Source organism: Aotus nancymaae, unplaced genomic scaffold (assembly GCF_030222135.1).
Source record: "Aotus nancymaae isolate 86718 unplaced genomic scaffold, 86718_ANA_hifiasm-v0.15.2.pri h1tg000029l, whole genome shotgun sequence".
In the NCBI taxonomy this organism is placed as follows: Eukaryota; Metazoa; Chordata; class Mammalia; order Primates; family Aotidae; genus Aotus; species Aotus nancymaae.
The window spans coordinates 15698575-15717740 of record NW_026988442.1 but is presented as its reverse complement, the minus strand read 5'-3'; the positions used below and the strand labels follow the sequence as shown (position 1 = coordinate 15717740).

Below are 19166 nucleotides of genomic sequence, written 5' to 3'. Positions count from 1 at the left end.
AGGGATATTACCTGATATACCTTCACCCACATCCTCCCACACAAACTGCTGCCTGATCCAGTTTTTTATTTGTAAATTCAGGTTTTAGTGACCTCCAACTGAAGTAATTATACCCCTCAGCTTAGTGAAATGCTAACAGAATTCATCCTGTCAGTAGCAGAACTGGCTGAAGCAACAACATAATCTAGATCCTAAATCCTTAAGACAGGGCGAGATGTAAAGGAAAAACTGCCCGATGCTAGCCCATACCTGGTTATCTGGCTAAAGATGGTGGTCATTTGTAAACTCCAGTGGCAGAACTTGCAGGCCCCAGAGAAGACACAGAGAAATGCCCAGAAAGGACTGAGCTAAGCCAGGTGAGTCTTTGAGGAACAGCAGTAGACAAGGCAACAATAGGCAGAAACCCTCCGACTGCCATGGGCACAGAAGTCTCCTGCAGGGAGGCACTCCTATTTCCCACTCCAGGGCCTGGGACAGGGCACCCTTCCCAGGAATCATAAAAGACAGCAGAGCCTCAAGATGAGAGTAAGGGCTTCACAACAGATTCAAATCATGGCTCTACCACCTGCTAGAACTGTAAATAATGGTTCAAGTTAATCCATCTAATCTGTACCTTAGTTTCTAATCTATAAATTAGGCATTATAGATATCTAATATGCCAACTTTATGTTGGCATTATGCTAACATTAGAGCATCCAAATTCCTAAAACAAGTACTTCTAGACCTTAAAAAAAAGACTTAGAAAAAAAAAAAGACTTAGCCACATAATATTAGTGGGGGACTTCAACACCCCACTGACAGCATTAGAAAGATCATTGAGGCAAAAAACAAAGAAATACTGGACTTAAATTTTACATTTGACCAATTGGATCTAATAGATGTCTACAGAGTACTCCATCCAGCAATGACAAACTATACATTCCACCCATCTGCAAATGGCAAATAATCTAAAATTTGCCACATGCTTGGCCATAAACCAAGTATCAATAAATTCAAATCACTGAAATCATATCAACCATACTCTGAGACCAGAGTGGAATAACAGCATAAATTAGGCATAACAGCACTCAACTAATAGGGTTTGTTCTGATGACTAAATAAGGCAATACAAGTAACGAACTTGGAACAGCGCCCAGCACATGAAGTACTCAAAAGTCAGCTGTTATTATCTTGCTTGCAATACTCTTTCCCTGGAAAGCAGTGCTGGTCACTGGTCTACTATCAGCTCTCTCTCTCTGGACACATTACCATTTGTTCCATGACCCACAGAGCATGTACTGGCTGTGGAGCTTCCTCCCGGCTGCCCTGACTGGGTGGACAAAGAGTGACTTCCTGCCAGGGCTCTGGATCAGAGAGCAGCTTGTTGCCTAAGCAGGGCGAGGCTTTTCTCCAGGATGGCCACTTGTCCTCTCCCTAGGCTGCAGGTGTCCATCAGGAGAAATACCAAAGCCCCTCTTGCTCCTCCATGCAGCTGACTCTTGAGTATTCCATCCAATCGTCTTAAGAGAGAGCAGAAGAAAAACCGTTATCAGACTGTCGCTTCCAAAAGGGAAAAGAATAACATCACCACCACCTATGGGGTAACTGCTTGTATACTACAGAGCTCGGCCATGAGGCTGGGACAAGCAGTGACCAGAGCATGTTCTGATCTGCACAACGGGGGTGGCAGCTCAAGGGCAGAACAGAAGCAGATTTAAGCTTGGAGGGATTCTCTCTGCCTATCAGAGAAGTGGTACTCAGGGCCTGCCACCGTCACTTCACCATGTCTACCTTCCCAGTCTCATCTCCCATCAGTCCCCTACTATGGGTCCCACCCAGACACCAACCCAGGACGGCCCTCCAATAACCCCTCCCTCCTCAAGCCCTGAATTTTTCTTAGCACGTGTGGTAGAGGCTGCAATGCCCTCCCCAACGTATTTCTCCACTTCTTCCATAGGAAGAGTTCATGTTCCAGGTTCCCTTGAGAGAGGGGTGGCAGATGTTCTGCCTATGGGATACGAGAAGTGATGTGTGGCACTTCTGGGTTGTACCCTTAAAAGAAAGGAGAGTACTTTCCCTTCCCAGCAGCTGAAAAATAGGTAAGGCAGGGAGCCATTGTGGATGCCAAAGAAGAGGAGCACCTGGGGCCTGGTGAAACAATGGAGAGAAAGCAGGGCCCAGGCACCTTCAGAGCCTGAGCAGAGCCACCATGGGTAACTTGCAGTTCTCAGAGAGGGAAATAAACCTCTCTGATTTCAACCAGCTATGTTGTTCTCTCTGTTATGGCACCATAATCCATATTCTAATTAAGCTCATAATCCTTTGCTTTAAAGGGAGGAGGACATGTTTCTGCCATAAAGCCAGTGTAGTCCCATGAGAAAAGGTACAGATGGCAACAAAGAGGTACCCACTCCTGTGCCCCAAGGCTCACTTTAGCCTAAAGCTTACCCAGGGTGAGAACATGACCCAAACGAATGTAGCAATGTAGGAATAAGAAATAATAAGCACAGGAGAGGCCCCCGTTGACAGTATAAAATTCTTTCTGGGCCAAACCTCTATTCAGGACTGAACTCACCTACATAGAAAGAAACCTAAGCCCAAGCTGGCTCTTGGAAGAGAATGTATTAAGTGACTCTAATATATTGAGAAACCTCATTTGGAAAAGCAAATCTAAACTGACCTTAAACTTCACTTTGCAACTAAAGGCCTGGCTGAGAGCAGAAGAACCATGTGGGTGACAGGATTATCAGAAGGGTCACCTTAGGGACAGATGATTGGTTTATTCCCCTTGATGCCTCTGCCACAGGGATGCCTTTCCTCTTCCCCAGCTTCTGGTCCAACTCCTATCTAGCCTCACTCTTTAAGGCATGGATTAGTCTGCTCAGGCTGTTGTAACAAAACATTACAGACTGGGTGGTTTAAACAACAGGTATTTCTTTCTCACAGTTCTGGAGGTTGGGAAGTACAAGATCAAGGTGCCAGGCTATTTGGTTCCCAGCGAAGACCCTCTTCCCAGCATGCAGATGACCATCTTCTTGCTATGTTCTCACATGGGGGACTGGGGAGCTCTCTGGTCTCTTCCTATAATGCCACTAAGCCCATCATGAAGGCCCCATCCTCATGACATCATCTAAACTTATTTATTGCCAAATACCATCACACTGGGGGTTAGAACATCAACACATGAATTTTAGGGGGAAGGCAGGACACAATTCAATTCACAGCAAGGCCTAACTCAAATGTCACCTTCTCCTTTCAGCAGTCCAGCTCCTAACCTACAGGCAAAAATCTGAATCTGTGTTCCCACGGCACTTTACATGTTCCTAACACAGAGTTTTGCCTTCTCAGGTTGTTTATGAGCTTTTCTCTCCACATGAAAGGGCCTGGTCTCATGCATACCTAGTTCTACATCATTACTTTAGAAATGAGATCAGATCTGTTAAGAGACCTGTCTGAGATCACAAAGGGAACAATGGCAGGTTGCTACTATGATCAGTCTATGGGCTCAGACCAGACCTACTTCTGCTTAACCTTACTGGCCCAGAAATTGAGGAATCCAAAACCAAAAAATCTCTACAGGGTACTTTCTAGTCCCAATGGTTCTGCTGGAAGCCCCAGGACTCTCCATCAAAGAAATCCATTAGAACTGAAGTGCTGGATCACTTGAGGCCAGAAGTTCAAGACCAGCCTGGACAACATGGCAAAACTCCATCTGTACTAAAAATACAAAAATTAGCTGGGTGTGGTTGTGCATGCCTATAATCCCAGCTACTTGGGAGGCTGAGGCATAAGAATTACTTGAACCCCAAAGGCAGGGATTGCAGTGGGCCAAGACCACACCATTGCACTCCAGGCTGGGTGACAGAGTGAGATTCTGTCTCAAAAAAAAAAAAAAAAATTAGAGCATTCAGCATAAAGGGGGTGCATTTTTACAGTTACTATCACCACACAGCACAAATCCTGTAATACTCTGTTTTTCACTTAAGCAGAATGTCAAATTCACACTGCCTATAAAACACAGGCTGCCTGTTACCAGTCTCACTCTGAAACATCTCCCCAGCTGAACTCCCCACACTGTCTGAAATTCTACCCTAGAGATAAGGGCTTTCTCAGAAGCCTGAGGTGAAACCAGGATACTGTTAAGTTGGTTCTATTCTTTCAAATTTTTGGTTATCAAATTAGTAAAGTATCCAGTAAAACCCTGACAAACTGGGGCAAGGCTTTGATGGGAGAAAGGTAAGGGGAGATGCCTGGAACAGCGGTGCCTTCTGGAGAGCTGGGGCAGAATGAGGTGGCCACACTATGGAATCTTCAGCATACACTGCTATGTTCACTCTCACTGACAGCCAGCTACGTGATGAAGGCTGAACATGTCTACTGAAACCCATCCACAGATGATGATACCAAGGCTCTTGCTGATTAGTGGCATAGTCAGGGCTGATGGCCAGGGTTTCAATTTTCCATCTAGATCACAGCAAGATGGATGGTCTAGCTCCTTCAGCCTGGTAACTGCTAAACGTATGAGCAATGAGGCATGTGAGATACATTTGGGTTATCACCAAGTTGTCTAGGAGGCTGTGTCCACCTGACATGTGGATGGGGGTACATTCTTTCATGGCTGCACAAATCCTGCCTTCACTGAGAGGGTACAGAAATGATCAGACAGTGGGTGAGTGGTCTGTGTAGCACATTCTGCTGTCAAATTGATCAATTTTACAAAGGACCACTTTAAACAAATTAAAAGATAAGGATTTAAAAACGCTTTTGGCAACAAGTTAAAGCACAAGGATTTAAAAGACTCTTGTTTCTCTTAAAGCATTTTATAATAGTTCACCCCTACTAGTCTAGTGAGTATGCAGCAGGCCTTATTTTTGGAAACTGGTAAACAAAAATTCCAATTCACCAAGAAATTTCTAAATCCCATTGAAAAGGATCCTTCTGTATTGAGAGAATAAAATCCCAGGTCAGCATAATGCATGAGATCCAAGAGTGACATGATAGTAGAAAATCAATCATTCAAAAAAGAAAAGAAAATCAATCCATCAGGCTTCTTAATTATATCAAAATGACAACATCTTATTTATTGGTTTTGTAGTTCCTCAGTAGTTGGCTGAGTTCAGAACTCAGATCTCTGACTGCCTGGGCAAATGCTTTCACTGAGATAAAGAGAAAGTATGTATTCAGAGTTTACTATAGGCCAGACATTTTACTAAGCATTTCCCCTTGGGTCATTTAGTGTAACAAAGTTATGAGGTAAGTAGTACTATTATCTCTATTTCACAGATGGGAAAATTGAAGTTTAGCAAAGTTCTCTGCCCAATGTCCTGGAGCAAGCAAGTGGTAGATCCTGTATTCAAACTCAGGTGAGCTGACTCCAGAGCCAACACATGTTACTCAACATAGACCAAGACATGCAAGTAGTCAACCAGGAATCCCAAAGCCATGTGGTGGATCAGCATCTGGCCAGGAATACCTGCTCTATACTCAGGTGCATTATGCTGAGCAAAGTCCCTCCTAAGACAATCACTATGAACAGAGAGAGGCACTATGTCCTAGCACAGAGAGCACACACCATGGTGGTCAGGCAAGAAGGACTTCCCTGGGTCCCTCTAAGGCCTCCTGTCAAGCCTCGGCCTTTGGAACAACCTGGTTCTGGTGGCTCTGTGCTGTCTGGGGTAGGCTGCACTCTACTTCCAGTGTTGTACCCTCAATCTGCCCAGATGTCACTGCATTATGATATCCAGAGCCTGCTATTTCTACTGACTCCTGACACCTCAATGATCTCCATTTACTCAACACAACCTCCAGTCCTTAAGTGCTGGTTGTTTCCAAAGCCCTGCAGAGCCCATGGGATACTGCAGTGACTCAAGATGACTCAACATAACTCTCCCCAACAGTACTCAGAATCCAGCTAGAGAGCTCACACAAATGCACCCACCTCAGCCACACATCGCTGGATGAGAAGGATGAAATCATGGAAAGTAAGGGGAAGAAGGAAATCCACTTCCTCACACCAGGTCTTGAAACAGGCTAATTAAAAAGATGAGCTCAGAAACTAATCACAAGAACTCAGGTTTACACTTAGAGACAGTGAGGTCTGGAGACCTGAAGAGAGTCCAACAGTGACTGAGGGAACAGATGGGATTCACAACTCATGTACCCAGCTCCAAAACTTATGCTTTGCAGAAGCATCATCTTGTCCTTACATATTATTTAGCAAGAGAGTGATATAATCAGGTTCGTACTTTCAAAGATCGATCTGACGGCAAAATGATGGATGAACCACAGTGAGTAAAGAATAATGGGAGGAAAACCGATTAAGAAATGACCACAACAACCAGGGCAAGAAGGGAAACCTGGATTAGTGCTGTGGGATTGAAAAGGAGAAGATTAATTTGGGGGTAAGTCAGATAAAAGGAAACAAACATTAAAAGTCTCTCAATTAAATTCATTATTTCAAGTACAAAGCCCTATCTTTTATCTTGGTAGCTCTCTGTAGTTTCTTACATTCTTATTGCATTTTTATCATTTCCAAGTATATGTTTTAAGCATGCTTTTTTTTTTTTTCTTTTTTTGAGATGGAGTCTCACTCTGTCACTCAGGCTAGAGAGCAGTGGTGCAATCTTGGCTCACTGTAACCTCTGATTCCTAGGTTCAAGCGATTCTTCTGCCTCAGCCTCCTGAGTAGCTAGGATTACAGGCATGCGCCACAACACCCAGCTAATTTTTTTTAGTTTTTAGTAGAGATGGGGTTTCACCATGTTGGCCAAGCTGGTCTTAAACTCCTGACCTCAAATGATCCGCCTGCCTCGGCCTCTCAAAGTGCTGGGATTACAGATGTGAGCCACCGTGCCTGCCTAAGCATGCTTTTTATTGAGGCATAAAACACACAGAAAAGCACAAACAAATAAACATATAAATCAATACTTTTTCACAAAATGAACACACCTACATAACCACCATGCAGACCAGGAAACAGAACATTTCTGAAGCCCTAGAAGTCTCCCTCCTACCCAGCTTCCAGTCCTATCCCCCTCCACCAAAACGTAACTATTGTCTTGATCTCAAATACCATAGATTAGTTCTTATTCGTTTCTGAACTTTATATGAGCAGAATCCTATAATCTGTATGAGTTTATGCTGGCTTATTTGGCTCATATTTATGAGATGCACCCACACAGTGAGATGTATTTCATTCTCACTGCAGTGTAGTATGCATCAAGATACCACAATTTACTTATTTACTGTGGAAAAACACTTGGGTTATTAGTAATTTAGGGCTCTTATGAAGAGTGTTGCTTTGAACATATCTCTACATTTCTAAAGAATTTAAACGTCTGACATAAAGACCTTTCCAGCACTTCTGTAAACCAAGCAGTATTACCTCCATTTTACAGATCAAAGATGAGGGATCTAATCCATATCAGAGAGCTGTTAGTGGCAGAGCCTGGCATCAAATTCAGACCTTAAGGTTCCCCTACACTGCTCCTTCCTTCCTCCAGCACAGCACTGAAAAGGGAAGGAGTGTGAGCCAGTGCTGGCTCAATTCAGGTTTAGGAGACCACAGTAACCAAGGGGCCAGAACAATCACAGAACAGAGGACTCAGACAGAATTGATCTTGAGCCCAGACAGATGCTTACAAGTCAGAGCTTCCTCTTCATGGCTATGTCTCAAAATGGAGACAAAGTGGGGGACCAAAAGGAGGAGAGCTTTGTAACAATTCTGACCCTAATCTAAAAGTACAAAACGAATATGTTTTGTTTTGTTTTGTTTTGAAGAAGGAGTCTTGCTCTGTCGCCAGGCTGGAGTGCAATGGTGCAAGTCTCAGCTCACTGCAACCTTCGTTTCCTGGGTTCAAGCAATTCTTCTGCCTCAGCCTCCCAAGTAGCTGGGACCACAGGCACATGCCACCATGCCCGGCTATTTTTTGTATTTTTAGTAGAGATGGGGTTTCACCATGTTGGCCAGGATGGTCTCAATCTCTTGACCTCGTGATCCACCCACCTTGGCCTCCCAAAGTGCTGGGATTACAGGTGTGAGCCACCGCACCCGGCTGAAAATATGTTTCTTAACAAGAAAAACAAGGAGATAACCAATTCAAATTCACACAGTTGCATAAATTTATGTCAGCTAATACCAAAAGTTAGTGAGGATGTAGTGAAATCACAAAGGTGATAGGAGTATAAACTGCAACCACCATTTTCAAAGTCATTCTGGTATGCAACAAAAATCCTTCCATCTGGCAATTGCTCTTCTAGGTAAATACTCTTTAAAAATGTTCACTCACAGGGGACATGTACAAAGGAATTCCCTGAATCTCTAATGGTAAAAAACTGGAAATGTCAATGACCTTGAGTACTAAAGAAACCAAGGCATATTCACACAATAGCTCAAACATAATACTCAACTAAAGCAGCAAGTTGCAAGATGATATGATACCACTTACACATATTTTTAAAACACACAAACTACTGTCTATTATTCATCAATATAAATATTAAAAACTCACAATACTATACATTACTTATATATGCACATATTTGGGAAAGTATAAGGGGGGAAGAAAAGAAAAGGCAGGCCAGAAGCGGTGGCTCACGCCTGTAATCCCAGCACTTGGGAGGCTGAGGCAGGTGGATCACGAGGTCAAGAAATTGAGACCATCCTTGCCAACATGGTGAAACCCCGTCTCTACTAAAAATACAAAAATTACCTGGGCATGGTGGTGTGCACCTGCAGTCCCAGCTACTCAGGAAGCTGAGGCAGGAGAATCACTTGAACCCAGGAGGCAGAGGTTGCAGTGAGCCGAGATCATACCACTTCACTCCAGCCTGGCGACAGAGTGAGACTCCATCTCAAAAAAAAAAAAAAAAAAAAAAGGCAAGGTAGGGTGTTTCTGCTTCTTCCTAATGTTTCGTTTCCCTTTTCAAAAAATCCAAAGGAGGCTGGGTGCGGTGGTTCACACCTGTAATCCCAGCACTTTGGGAGGTTGAGGCAGGCAGATCACTTGAGGTCAGGAGTTCAAAACCAGCCTGACCAACATGGTGAAACCCTGTCTCTACTAAAAATACAAAAATTAGCTGGACCTGGTGGTGTGTACCTGTAACCCCAGCTACTAGGGAGGCTGAGGCAGAAAAATCACTTGAACCCGGGAGGTGGAAGTTGCAGTGAGCCAAGATCACACCATTGCACTCCAGCCTGGGCAACAGAGCAAGACTTCAGCTCAAAAAAAAAAAAAAAAAAAAAAAAAAGCAAAATATTAACCTTTGTTAAGTCTGGATAGAGGATACATGCATGTTTGCTATATAATATACATACTTTTCTATGTTTAAAATACTCCAGATTTTTTTTTTCTGAGACAGCGTCTCGCTCCATCACACAGGCTGGAGTGCAGTAATGCAATCTTGCCTCACTGCAACCTCCGCCTCCCAGGTTTAAGCAATTCTCCACCTCAGTCTCCTGAGTAGCTGGGATTACAGGCACAGGCCACCATGCCTGGCTAATTTTTTGTATTTCTGGTAGAGACGGGGTTTCACCATCTTGGCCGGGCTGGTCTTGAACTCCTAACCTCACGATCCACCTGCCTTGGCCTCCCAAAGTGCTGGGATTATAGGCGTGACAGAATTTTTAAAATAAGATACTAAAATCAATATTTTCACCTATCAGATTGGCAATAATTTAAAATGTGACACCAAGAAATGAAGACAGAGCTATAAATTAAATAAAGAAAATAAGATACAATGTGATTAGCCAGGCATGGTGGTACACACCTGTAATCCCAGCTACTCAAGAAGCTGGGGTGAGAGGATTATTTCAGTCCAGGAATTTGAGACCAGCCTGGACAACATAGCAAGATGCTGTCTCAAAAAAAAAAAAAAAAAAAGGTGTTAATATTGAGAGCCTGTTGGCAGGACACCACAAACTGGGACAAGCTTTTGTTTGTTTTGTTTCTTGAGACAGGATCTCGCTCTATCACCCAGGATAGAGTGTGGTGGCATGATCTCAGCTCGCTGCAACCTTTGCCTCCCAGGTTCGAACTATTCTCATGCTTCAGCCTCCCACGTAGCTAGGATCACAGGTATGTGCCACCATGCCCTGCTAATTTTTGTAGTTTTAGTAGAGACAGGATTTCACCATGTTGGCCAGGCTGGTCTTGAACTTCTGTACTCAAGTGATCTGCCTGCCTCAGCCTCCCAACATTCTGGGATTACAGGTATCAGCCACTGCATCCTGCTTGGGATAAGCCTCCTAAAGAGCAATTAGTATCACCCATCAGTAGTTTAAATGTGGCCAGGCACAGTGCCTTACACCTGTAATCTCAGTACTTTGGGAAGCCGAGACTAGAGGACTGCTTGAAGACAGGAGTTCAGACCAGCCTGGGCAACAAAGTGAGATTCAGTCTTGGCTGGGCCTGGTGGCTCACAACTATAATCCCAGCATTTTGGAAGTCCAGGGTGAGAGGACTGCTTGAGTCCAGGAGTTCAAGATCAACCTGGGCACATAGTGAGACCTTGTCTCTAAAAAAAAAATAAGTAAAAATTAGCCGGATGTGGTGGTGCACACCTGTAGTTCCAGCTACTCAGGAGGCTGAGGTGGAAGGATCGTTTGAGCCTGGAAGTTCGAGGTTACGGTGAGCTGCAACTGCGCTGCGCCACTCCACTCCAGCATGGGTGACAAAGCAAGACCATGTCTCAAAAAAAGAGATCCTGTCTCTATATTTAAAAACAAAAAAAAGTCCAGGTGTGGTGGCTCATGCCTGTGATCCCAGCACTTTGGGAGGCTAAGGTGGGCAGATCATGAGGTCAGGAGCTCGAGACCAGCCTGACAGACATGGTGAAATCCAGTCTCTACTAAAAATACAAAAATTAGCTGAGCATAGTGGTGCATGCCTGTAATCCCAGCTACTCAGGAGGCTGAGGCAGGAGAATAGCTTGAACCCAGGAGGTGGAGGTTGCAGTGAGCCGAGATCATGCCACTGCACTCCAACCTGGGCGACAGAGTGAGACTCCATCTTAAAAAAAAAAAAAAAAAAAAAATTGTATGTAAGGGGAGTAGAAGATTCAATGTGAGAGGGATCTACTTTTGCCTTAGTATTCTTTTGTACTAATCTTATAGTAATCATATGTCATTTTTATATTTGGTAGAGGGGAAGGAAAAAATTAGATTCTAAACTTAGAGCCTCTGAACTGAAATGTCAGGAAAGCAGAACCTGGAAATCTGTATTTTTAACATGTCACCCAGTGACTCCCATGCAGCTAGGTTGGTCATTGGTCCAGGTGAGACCTGGTTCAGGTAACTACTGTAGGCGGTACATGGCGGGAGCTCAATGACAGGTCTTTCAAGGCCTAGGAAATAAGCCTGCCCCCAGAATTCATCATGTAATCAACAAGAGAGATCTAAACTCACCTCAAAGATAAAAATGGCCAACCCAAGCCAGCAGGATTGGCCAGTAAAAGACACTTCTTATATCCCTAAGGAATCAGTGTTTGGCACTGAATGAACCAAGTACTACCCAGGCAAAAGGAAGCCCTGGCCTGAGAACTGAACAAGTCCTTTCTCCTTTCTACCAGGAATAACCAGAACCACTAGCATCAGGTAGAATAGGACTTAGATCTCTTTAGCACCCAGAAAAGAGCCTGGCAATAAGTAGTTGTTGAATGAATAAGTTGATCTATTTCAGCCTGAGGCAATTCTAACTCCAGTGCTCTGATCTCATGTTCAATAAGCTACTTTCCTTTTCCAGAGAAAAGAAGTTTTGAGCTGAAAGAGGAAAGTTTTGATAGCTGCCCTCCAGTCTGGGTGATAGAGCAAGACCGTGTCTCAAAATAATAATTAAAATAAAAATAAAATAGGACTGAAAATGGCCTTGGGTATCAGTCTACCACAGTCTGGTTCACACAAGCCTACTCTGAGAAACATCCATCCCCTGGTGGGCCCCTGAGCAGGACTCTGGTAAAGTCATTAAGGTGGTGTCCTGCCCTACAGCCCACATAGGTAGTCTTCCTGGGTGGCCACTGGCTAGCTGGTCTTCCTCAGGCAGCTCCTTTTAGCTCAGGGCTTAGTCTCACCAAGTGCACAGCTGGACTGACTGCCTACAGCTGGGAATAACAGAGCTACATGGTCCAATAAATTCAGTTGTCCCTAGCCACATGTATCTACCGGGCATGTAAAATGTGGCTAGTCTGAATTGAGATGTTCATTAAGAATAAAATACACACTGGATTTTTTTTTGAGACAGAGTTTCACTCTGTCGCCCAGGGGAGTGCAGTGGCACCATCTCGGCTCACTGCAACCTCCACCTCCCAGGTTCAAGCAACTCTTCTGCCTCAGCCTCCCGAGTAGCAGGGATTACAGGCACATGCCACCATGTCCAGCTAATTTTTGTATTTTTAGTAGAGACAAAGTTTCACCGTGTTAGCCAGGATGGTCTCGATCTCCTGACCTTGTGATCCACCTGCCTCAGCTTCCCAAAGTGCTGGTATTACAGGTGTCAGTCACCACGCCCAGCCTACACACTGGATTTTATTTTATTTTTATTTTATTTTATTTTTTTCTTCACATAAGGGCAGTGGAGAACACACTGGATTTTAAAGACAGTATAAGAAAAAGAGTATTAGCGAGATATGGTGGCTCACGCTTATAATCCTAACACTTAGGAAGGCAGGGGACAATGGGTAGCTTGAGCCTAGGAGTTCAAGACCTGAACATAGCAAGACCTGCTCTCCACTTAAAAAAAAAAAAAGAAGGCCAGGCACAGTGGCTCACGCCTGTAATCCCAGCACTTTGGGAGGCCAAGGCGGGCAGATAACCTGAGGTTGGGAGTTCGAGAGCAGCCTGGCCAACATGGTGAAACCCTATCTTTTTTAAAAAAATAAAAATAAAAATAAAATAAAAAGAAGAAAAAGAATACAAAATAGCTCAGTAGTAATTTTTATATTGATTACTTGCTGAAATGAGTGTAATTTGAATACACTGAATTAAAATATATTATTACAAATAATTTCCCCTATTTCCTTTAACATTTTAAATATATAGCTCCTAGAAAATTTTAAATTACATATATGGCTCACATTATATTCTTTTTTTTTTTGTCTTTTTTTGGAGACATAGTTTCACTCTTGTCACCCATGCTGGAGTGCAATGGTGTGACCTCGTCTCACTGCAACCTACACCTCTCAAGCAATCCTTCTGCCTCAGCCCCCCAAGTAGCTGGGATTATAGGCATGTGCCACTATACTCAGCTAATTTTTGAATTTTTAGTAGAGATAGGGTTTCACCATGTTGGCTGGGCTGGTCTCAAACTCCTGACTTCAGGTGATCCACCTGCCTCAGCCTCCCAAAGTGCTAGAATTATAGGCGTGAGCCACTGCACTGGGCCTCACATTATATTTCTAATGGAAAATACAGCACATACAAAGTCTTGACAGCAAAAATGAAGACTGACCTCACCTTAGTCTGCATGGCTCTGCCCCACTGTCCTGTAACCTGATTGTATATTCTACTAAGAACACCGTCAGATGTCTTAAGAGTTCTATATTCCACACGAGAGGAAATAAAAATAAAAATAAATTAAAAAAAAAAAAAGAGTTCTATACACCATTTAATACCTACGTGTTTTAATAGAAAATCTATAAGCCAAGAAGTAGGTAGTGATATTACAATTGTAGGTAACAAGCTGAGAAGATTGTAGAATTTATTGGAAATCCATTAATTCTTCTGAAATTCCCCTGTAAACATGCAATTTTTCAATTTCTGTAAGCTATAGAAAATAAAGTTCTCTGTAATAAGTTATAAAATGAGATTTTATGGTAATCCCTACTACTACTATTATGGTTTCTATGCAAAACAAACCATGCTATTATAAATATCTTCAGTTACAATTAAGATGAAACAGGATTCACGCTTGGACCCAGCAGTAGAATCACATATCACCTTTTGGTTGTCGTGCTCTTTTGTACTGCTGGCAAGGAAAAGGTACAGGTTTGGGAGAGTGGGACGATGGCACCCATGCTGCTCTGAGCATGAGTTCTCCTGCTGGCTTCTGGAGGAGGTCCCTTTGCTTGACTGTCCACTCATACTGGAAGGACCAAGGCCTTCAGAGGCTAAGAAACTTTCTCAAGGTAACTCTCAGAGTTAGGTGTTCCTGCTTCCTACAGGAAGGCCACAGCTCCATGATGCAATCTGAGGATCACTTAATATGTTCAAACTTGTGGGATTCAACTGGAACAAACCTAGTGCCTGCTTTGCGTGTCAGAAAACACAAGCACTGTGACCAGGTAACAAAGCTATCCATGACACAATGCTGAATGAAGATACTTACTTGGGGAACTGGCAGAGACCCGCTTCCTGGTCAGGGTCTCCTGGCTGGGCTTGTCTGAGGCTGAAGGGCCCCTGGTTTGGACATGCCTCTTTCCTGGGCTCTCCTCTGGCTCCAGTGACTTCTCCATTCCATGGAAATACTTCATGTGATAGTGCAACAGTTTGGCTTTGCGGAAAAATTTTAAACAGTCCACAACCTTGCATCTAAACTTGTGGTCTAGGTCGACAGCTGGAGCATTAGATGACACAAAATCATCTGTTTTCTTAAAAGTATTTGTTACTGAAAAAAATAAAAACAAAAGCAAGGATCCCTTGTATTTATCCTAGTTATTACAAAACATGCATTAACATATGACAACCGAAGGTGAAAGACTAGCATGCATATGTAGCCTGAGACATCAGACTGCCGTTACCTCCTAAAATTATTGTTTAGAGAGAATGAAAACAACTTCAGTTCAAATAAGACTCAACTGTGATTCATCTTTAGGAAGAAGAGATCAACATGTTTATTTTAAACAGCCGTACAAGTTTTCAAGGTTTCACATACTTTAAGGAAAAATCCTAAAAAAAAATATATATATATATATATATATATCAAGGATCTCAGGCCAGGCACAGTGGCTCACACTTGTAATCCCAGCACTTTGGGAGGCCGAGGTGGATCCCCTGAGGTCAGGAGTTCATGATCAGCCTGGTCAACATGGTGAAACCCCATCTTTATTAAAAGTACAAAAAAATGAGCCAAGCGTGGTGCCTCACACCTGTAATCCCAGCACTTTGGGAGGCCGAGGCAGGCGGATCGCCTGAGGTCAGGAGTTCGAGAGCAGCCTGGCCATTATGGTGAAACCCCGTCTCTACTAAAAATATAAAAATTAGCCAGACGTGGTGGCACATGCCTGTGATCCCAGCTACGTAGGAGGCTGAGGCACGAGGATAGTTCGAACCCGGGAGACAAAGGTTTCAGTGAGCTGAGATCACACCACTGCACTCCAGCCTGGGTGACACAGTGAGATCCACCTCCCAGGTCCAATCAATTCTCCTGCCTGAGCCTCCCGAGTAGCTAGGATTACAGATGCCCGCCACCATGCCCAGCTAATTTTTGTATTTTTAGTGGAGACGGGGTTTCACCATGTTGGCCAGGCTGGTGTTGAACTCCCAACCTCAGGTGATCTGCCCACCTTGGCCTCCCACCCAAAGTGCTGGGATTACAGGCATGAGCCACTGCATTCGGCCCACAAGAACTTCTTGTGTGTTAAATGCAGTTTACTGAGGACTCCCTTTAGAATGTCTTCCCACCAACAAAAGCAACCACCATAAAAGTCACTCCTACTCTACCAATTTGGTTACCCCAGCATATATTAAATGGACCTTTTTTTTTCTTTTAATTAAAAATTCAATATGGAATGAATGAACCTTTCTTGAGTGAATCAAAAGTTTCCTAAACACAATCACACAATTTCCACTGGAAGCAGGTAGCCTATTAAACCATTGATAAGTATGATTATTTTTTCAAGTGTCATCCCATAATCAGAAGGAACTCAAAAATTCTTAAATTTGATCTAAATCATACTCTACATTTCAAAATTAGGTTTAGTGGTCTGATGGATGCTGTTATATAGCCAATTTAAACAAACAAAAACCTATATACACACACATCCCAAAGCAGAATCCCTTAAAATCACTTCTTACCTATAACAAGAGATATAAAAGACTCCAGATCAGTTAGTTGCAGGTAAGAGAAGAAAAAGTTGACCAGGCGCAGTGGCTCATGCCTGTAATCCCAGCACTCTGGGAGGCAGATCATCTGAGGTCAGGAGTTCAAGACCAGCCTGGCTATCATGGTGAAACCCCGGTTCTACTAAAAATATAAAAAATTAACCAGGCATGGTGGCAGGTGCCTATAATCCCAGCTACTCAGGAGAATCACTTGAACCCAGGAGATGGAGGTTGCAGTGAGCCAAGATTGTGTCATTGCACTATTGCTTGGGCAACAACAGTGAAACTCCGCCTCAAAAAAATAAAAAAGAAGCAAAAGTGACACAATGTGAAATAGAATACACACTTCTCAGACAAATAACTGGACAGGAAAAGTATGTCAGTGGAGAAGTTCAAAACACAAACCTTTAATACATCCTACAATTCTTTTCTAAAACAAAAAATAGTTTATTTGGAATATGCTTCTTTTGACCTGTATTAGGTTAAATCATATAAACTTGCCATTTTGTAGGTTAAAAAAGACTAAGGCTGGAACCATGTGCAGTGGCTCACACCTATAATTCCAGCTCTTTGGGAAGCCAAGACAGGCAGATCATTTGCAGTCAGGAGTTCAAGACCAGCCTGGCCAACATAGCGAAACCCCAACTCTATTAACAATACAAAATTAGCCAGGCGTAGGGGCTCATACCTGCAATCCCAGCACTTTGAGAGGCCAAGGTGGGCAGATCACTTGAGGTCAGGAGTTCAAGACCAGCCTAGCCAACATGGTGAACCCTTGTCACTACTAAAAATATAAAAATTAGCCAGGCATGGTGGTACGTGCCTGTAGTCCCAGCTACTTGGGAGGCTGAGGCAGAAGAATCACTTAAACCCAGGAGGCAGAAATTGCAGTGGATCAAGATCATGCCACTGCACTCCAGCCTGGGCGACAGAGCAACACTTTGTCTCAAAAAAAAAAAGAATAAAGAAAAATTAGCTGAACATGGTGGTGGGCATCTGTAGACCCAGCTACTCAGGAGGTCAAGGCAGGAGAACCACTTGAACCTGGGAGGTGGAGGTTGCAGTGAGCCAAGATTGTGCCATTGCACTCCAGCCTGAGCAACAAGAATAAGATTCCATCTCAAAAACAAAAGCAAAAACTCTCTACTCATGTGTACATACACTGGTCATCTACATAAGGCAAACAGCGCAGGGGCTAAGTGTGGGTTGTGTTGCTGGACAGCCTATTCCAAATCCGAGTTCTTCCACCTATGCCCCTTGCTTCAGTTTCCTCATGTGCAGGATGGAGATGATAATGGTAACAACTTTGCTGAGTTGTGAGAATTAAATAAATTAAATGCAAAAAGGCTAGAAAGGTGTATGGCACATAATAAGTGCTGATTAATATTGTCTACTATGACTATTCAATGTCATTCCACATTTCAGGAATTAACCTGCTCATAAGCAGAAGAGCGGAAGTGCCCACCACCTACAGCCTCACTGCATGCTCGTGCCAGAGGTAGTATGGTATAATACAAACAGCACAACTGTAAATCCCAGGTCTACCCTTTATTAGCAGCATAAATTAGCTGTGCAAGCTAGTCTATCCAGATTCTTAAAGGAAGAATAACAACTATTTCAAAGAGTTGGAGAAAAGGTTATGGATAATATATGTACTTGACACAAAGCAGGTGATCAACATGTGGAATCCATTATCATTTCAAATATAAAAAAATTCATAAGCAGGCTTATGTTGTTTCTGGAACACAGCTGGAAACAGCTGTTATAATTATCAAGCAAGTATGAAACCTTTCTTCGATCAGTCTTCATGTGCCCTGGCTGGGACATATATCACTCTGTAAGCACTTCACTTTTGTCTAAGTCCTCCTAAAAGTATAAAATTCAAAACCAACCACAGAATTCCCAGTATGGCTATTCACATTTCAGTGGGATTATTATCTCCACCTTTTGGGACATCTTTTACTAAAGATTTTCTTTCTTTTTTTTTTTTTTTTTTTTGAGACGGAGTTTCGCAATCTTGTTACCCAGGCTGGAGTGCAATGGCACGATCTCGGCTCACCGCAACCTCCGCCTCCTGGGTTCAGGCAATTCTCCTGCCTCAGCCTCCTGAGTAGCTGGGATTACAGGCATGCGCCACCATGCCCAGCTAATTTTTTTTTGTATTAGTAGAGCCGGGGTTTCATCGTGTTGACCAGGATGGTCTCGATCTCTTGACCTCATGATCCACCCGCCTCGGCCTCACAAAGTGCTGGGATTACAGGCTTGAGCCACCGCACCCGGCCGAGATTTTCTTTCTTAATACTCACATTATACAATCCAGGATAGTACCAAGCTTGTTCTACCAAAATACCGAACACTGTTTTATTTTTTTAAAACACAAATTACAGTGCATGTTGGTGGGGCATGGTGCTTCACACCTGTAATCTCAGCGCTTTGGGAGGCTGAGGCGGGCAGATCACCTTAGGTCAAGAGTTCAAGACCAGCCTGGCCAACATGGTGAAACCCCGTCTCTACTAAAAATACAAAAAATTAGCTGGACATGGTGACAGGCAGCTGTAATCCCAGCTACTCAGTGGGCTGAAGCATGAGAATCGCTTAAACCTGCTAGGCGGAGGCTGCAATGAGGCGAGATCATACCACTGCACTGCAGCCTGGGCAACAAGGAGCAAATTCCATCTGAAAACAAAAGGAAAAGGGAAAAAGACATGGCCAACCAGGAGTGGTGGCTCACACCTATAATCCCAGCACTTTGGGAGGCCAAGGTGGGGCAGATCACTTGAGGTCAGGAGTTCAAGACAAGCTTCGCCAACATGGCAAAAACCTGTCTCTACTAAAAATACAAAAATTAGCTAGGTGTGGTGGTACACGCCTGTAATCCCAGCTACTTGGGAGGCTGAGGCAGGAGAATTGCTTGAATCAGGGAGGCAGAAGTTGCAGTGAGCCAAGATCGCACCACTGACCTCCAGCCTGGATGACAAGAGTGAAACTCCATTTCAAAAAAAAAAAAGACATGGCCAAACTGTTGAAAGATAGATATGACTGGACTAATAATCTACCAATCCAGTAAACCTTCCAAAAGGAAGCAAGTTTAGTTCACAGGGTAAAAACTCCTCACCCTGCAAAAGCAAAATCCTTGATTCCTCACAGCTAAGCA

The 19166-nt window shown here is 43.4% G+C and overlaps 1 protein-coding gene across 3 annotated transcripts in view; it reads right to left on the bottom strand.

The window, feature by feature from the left end:
- Nucleotides 1-19166, bottom strand: part of PHF20 (PHD finger protein 20) — a 168612-nt gene that overhangs the window by 35861 nt on the left and 113585 nt on the right. For all 3 annotated transcript variants that reach the window (XM_021665827.2, XM_021665829.2, XM_064382354.1), the window contains one exon: nt 14298-14576. In XM_021665827.2, the coding sequence (XP_021521502.2) occupies nt 14298-14576 (279 nt within the window). The remainder of the gene's footprint in view (nt 1-14297; nt 14577-19166) is intronic.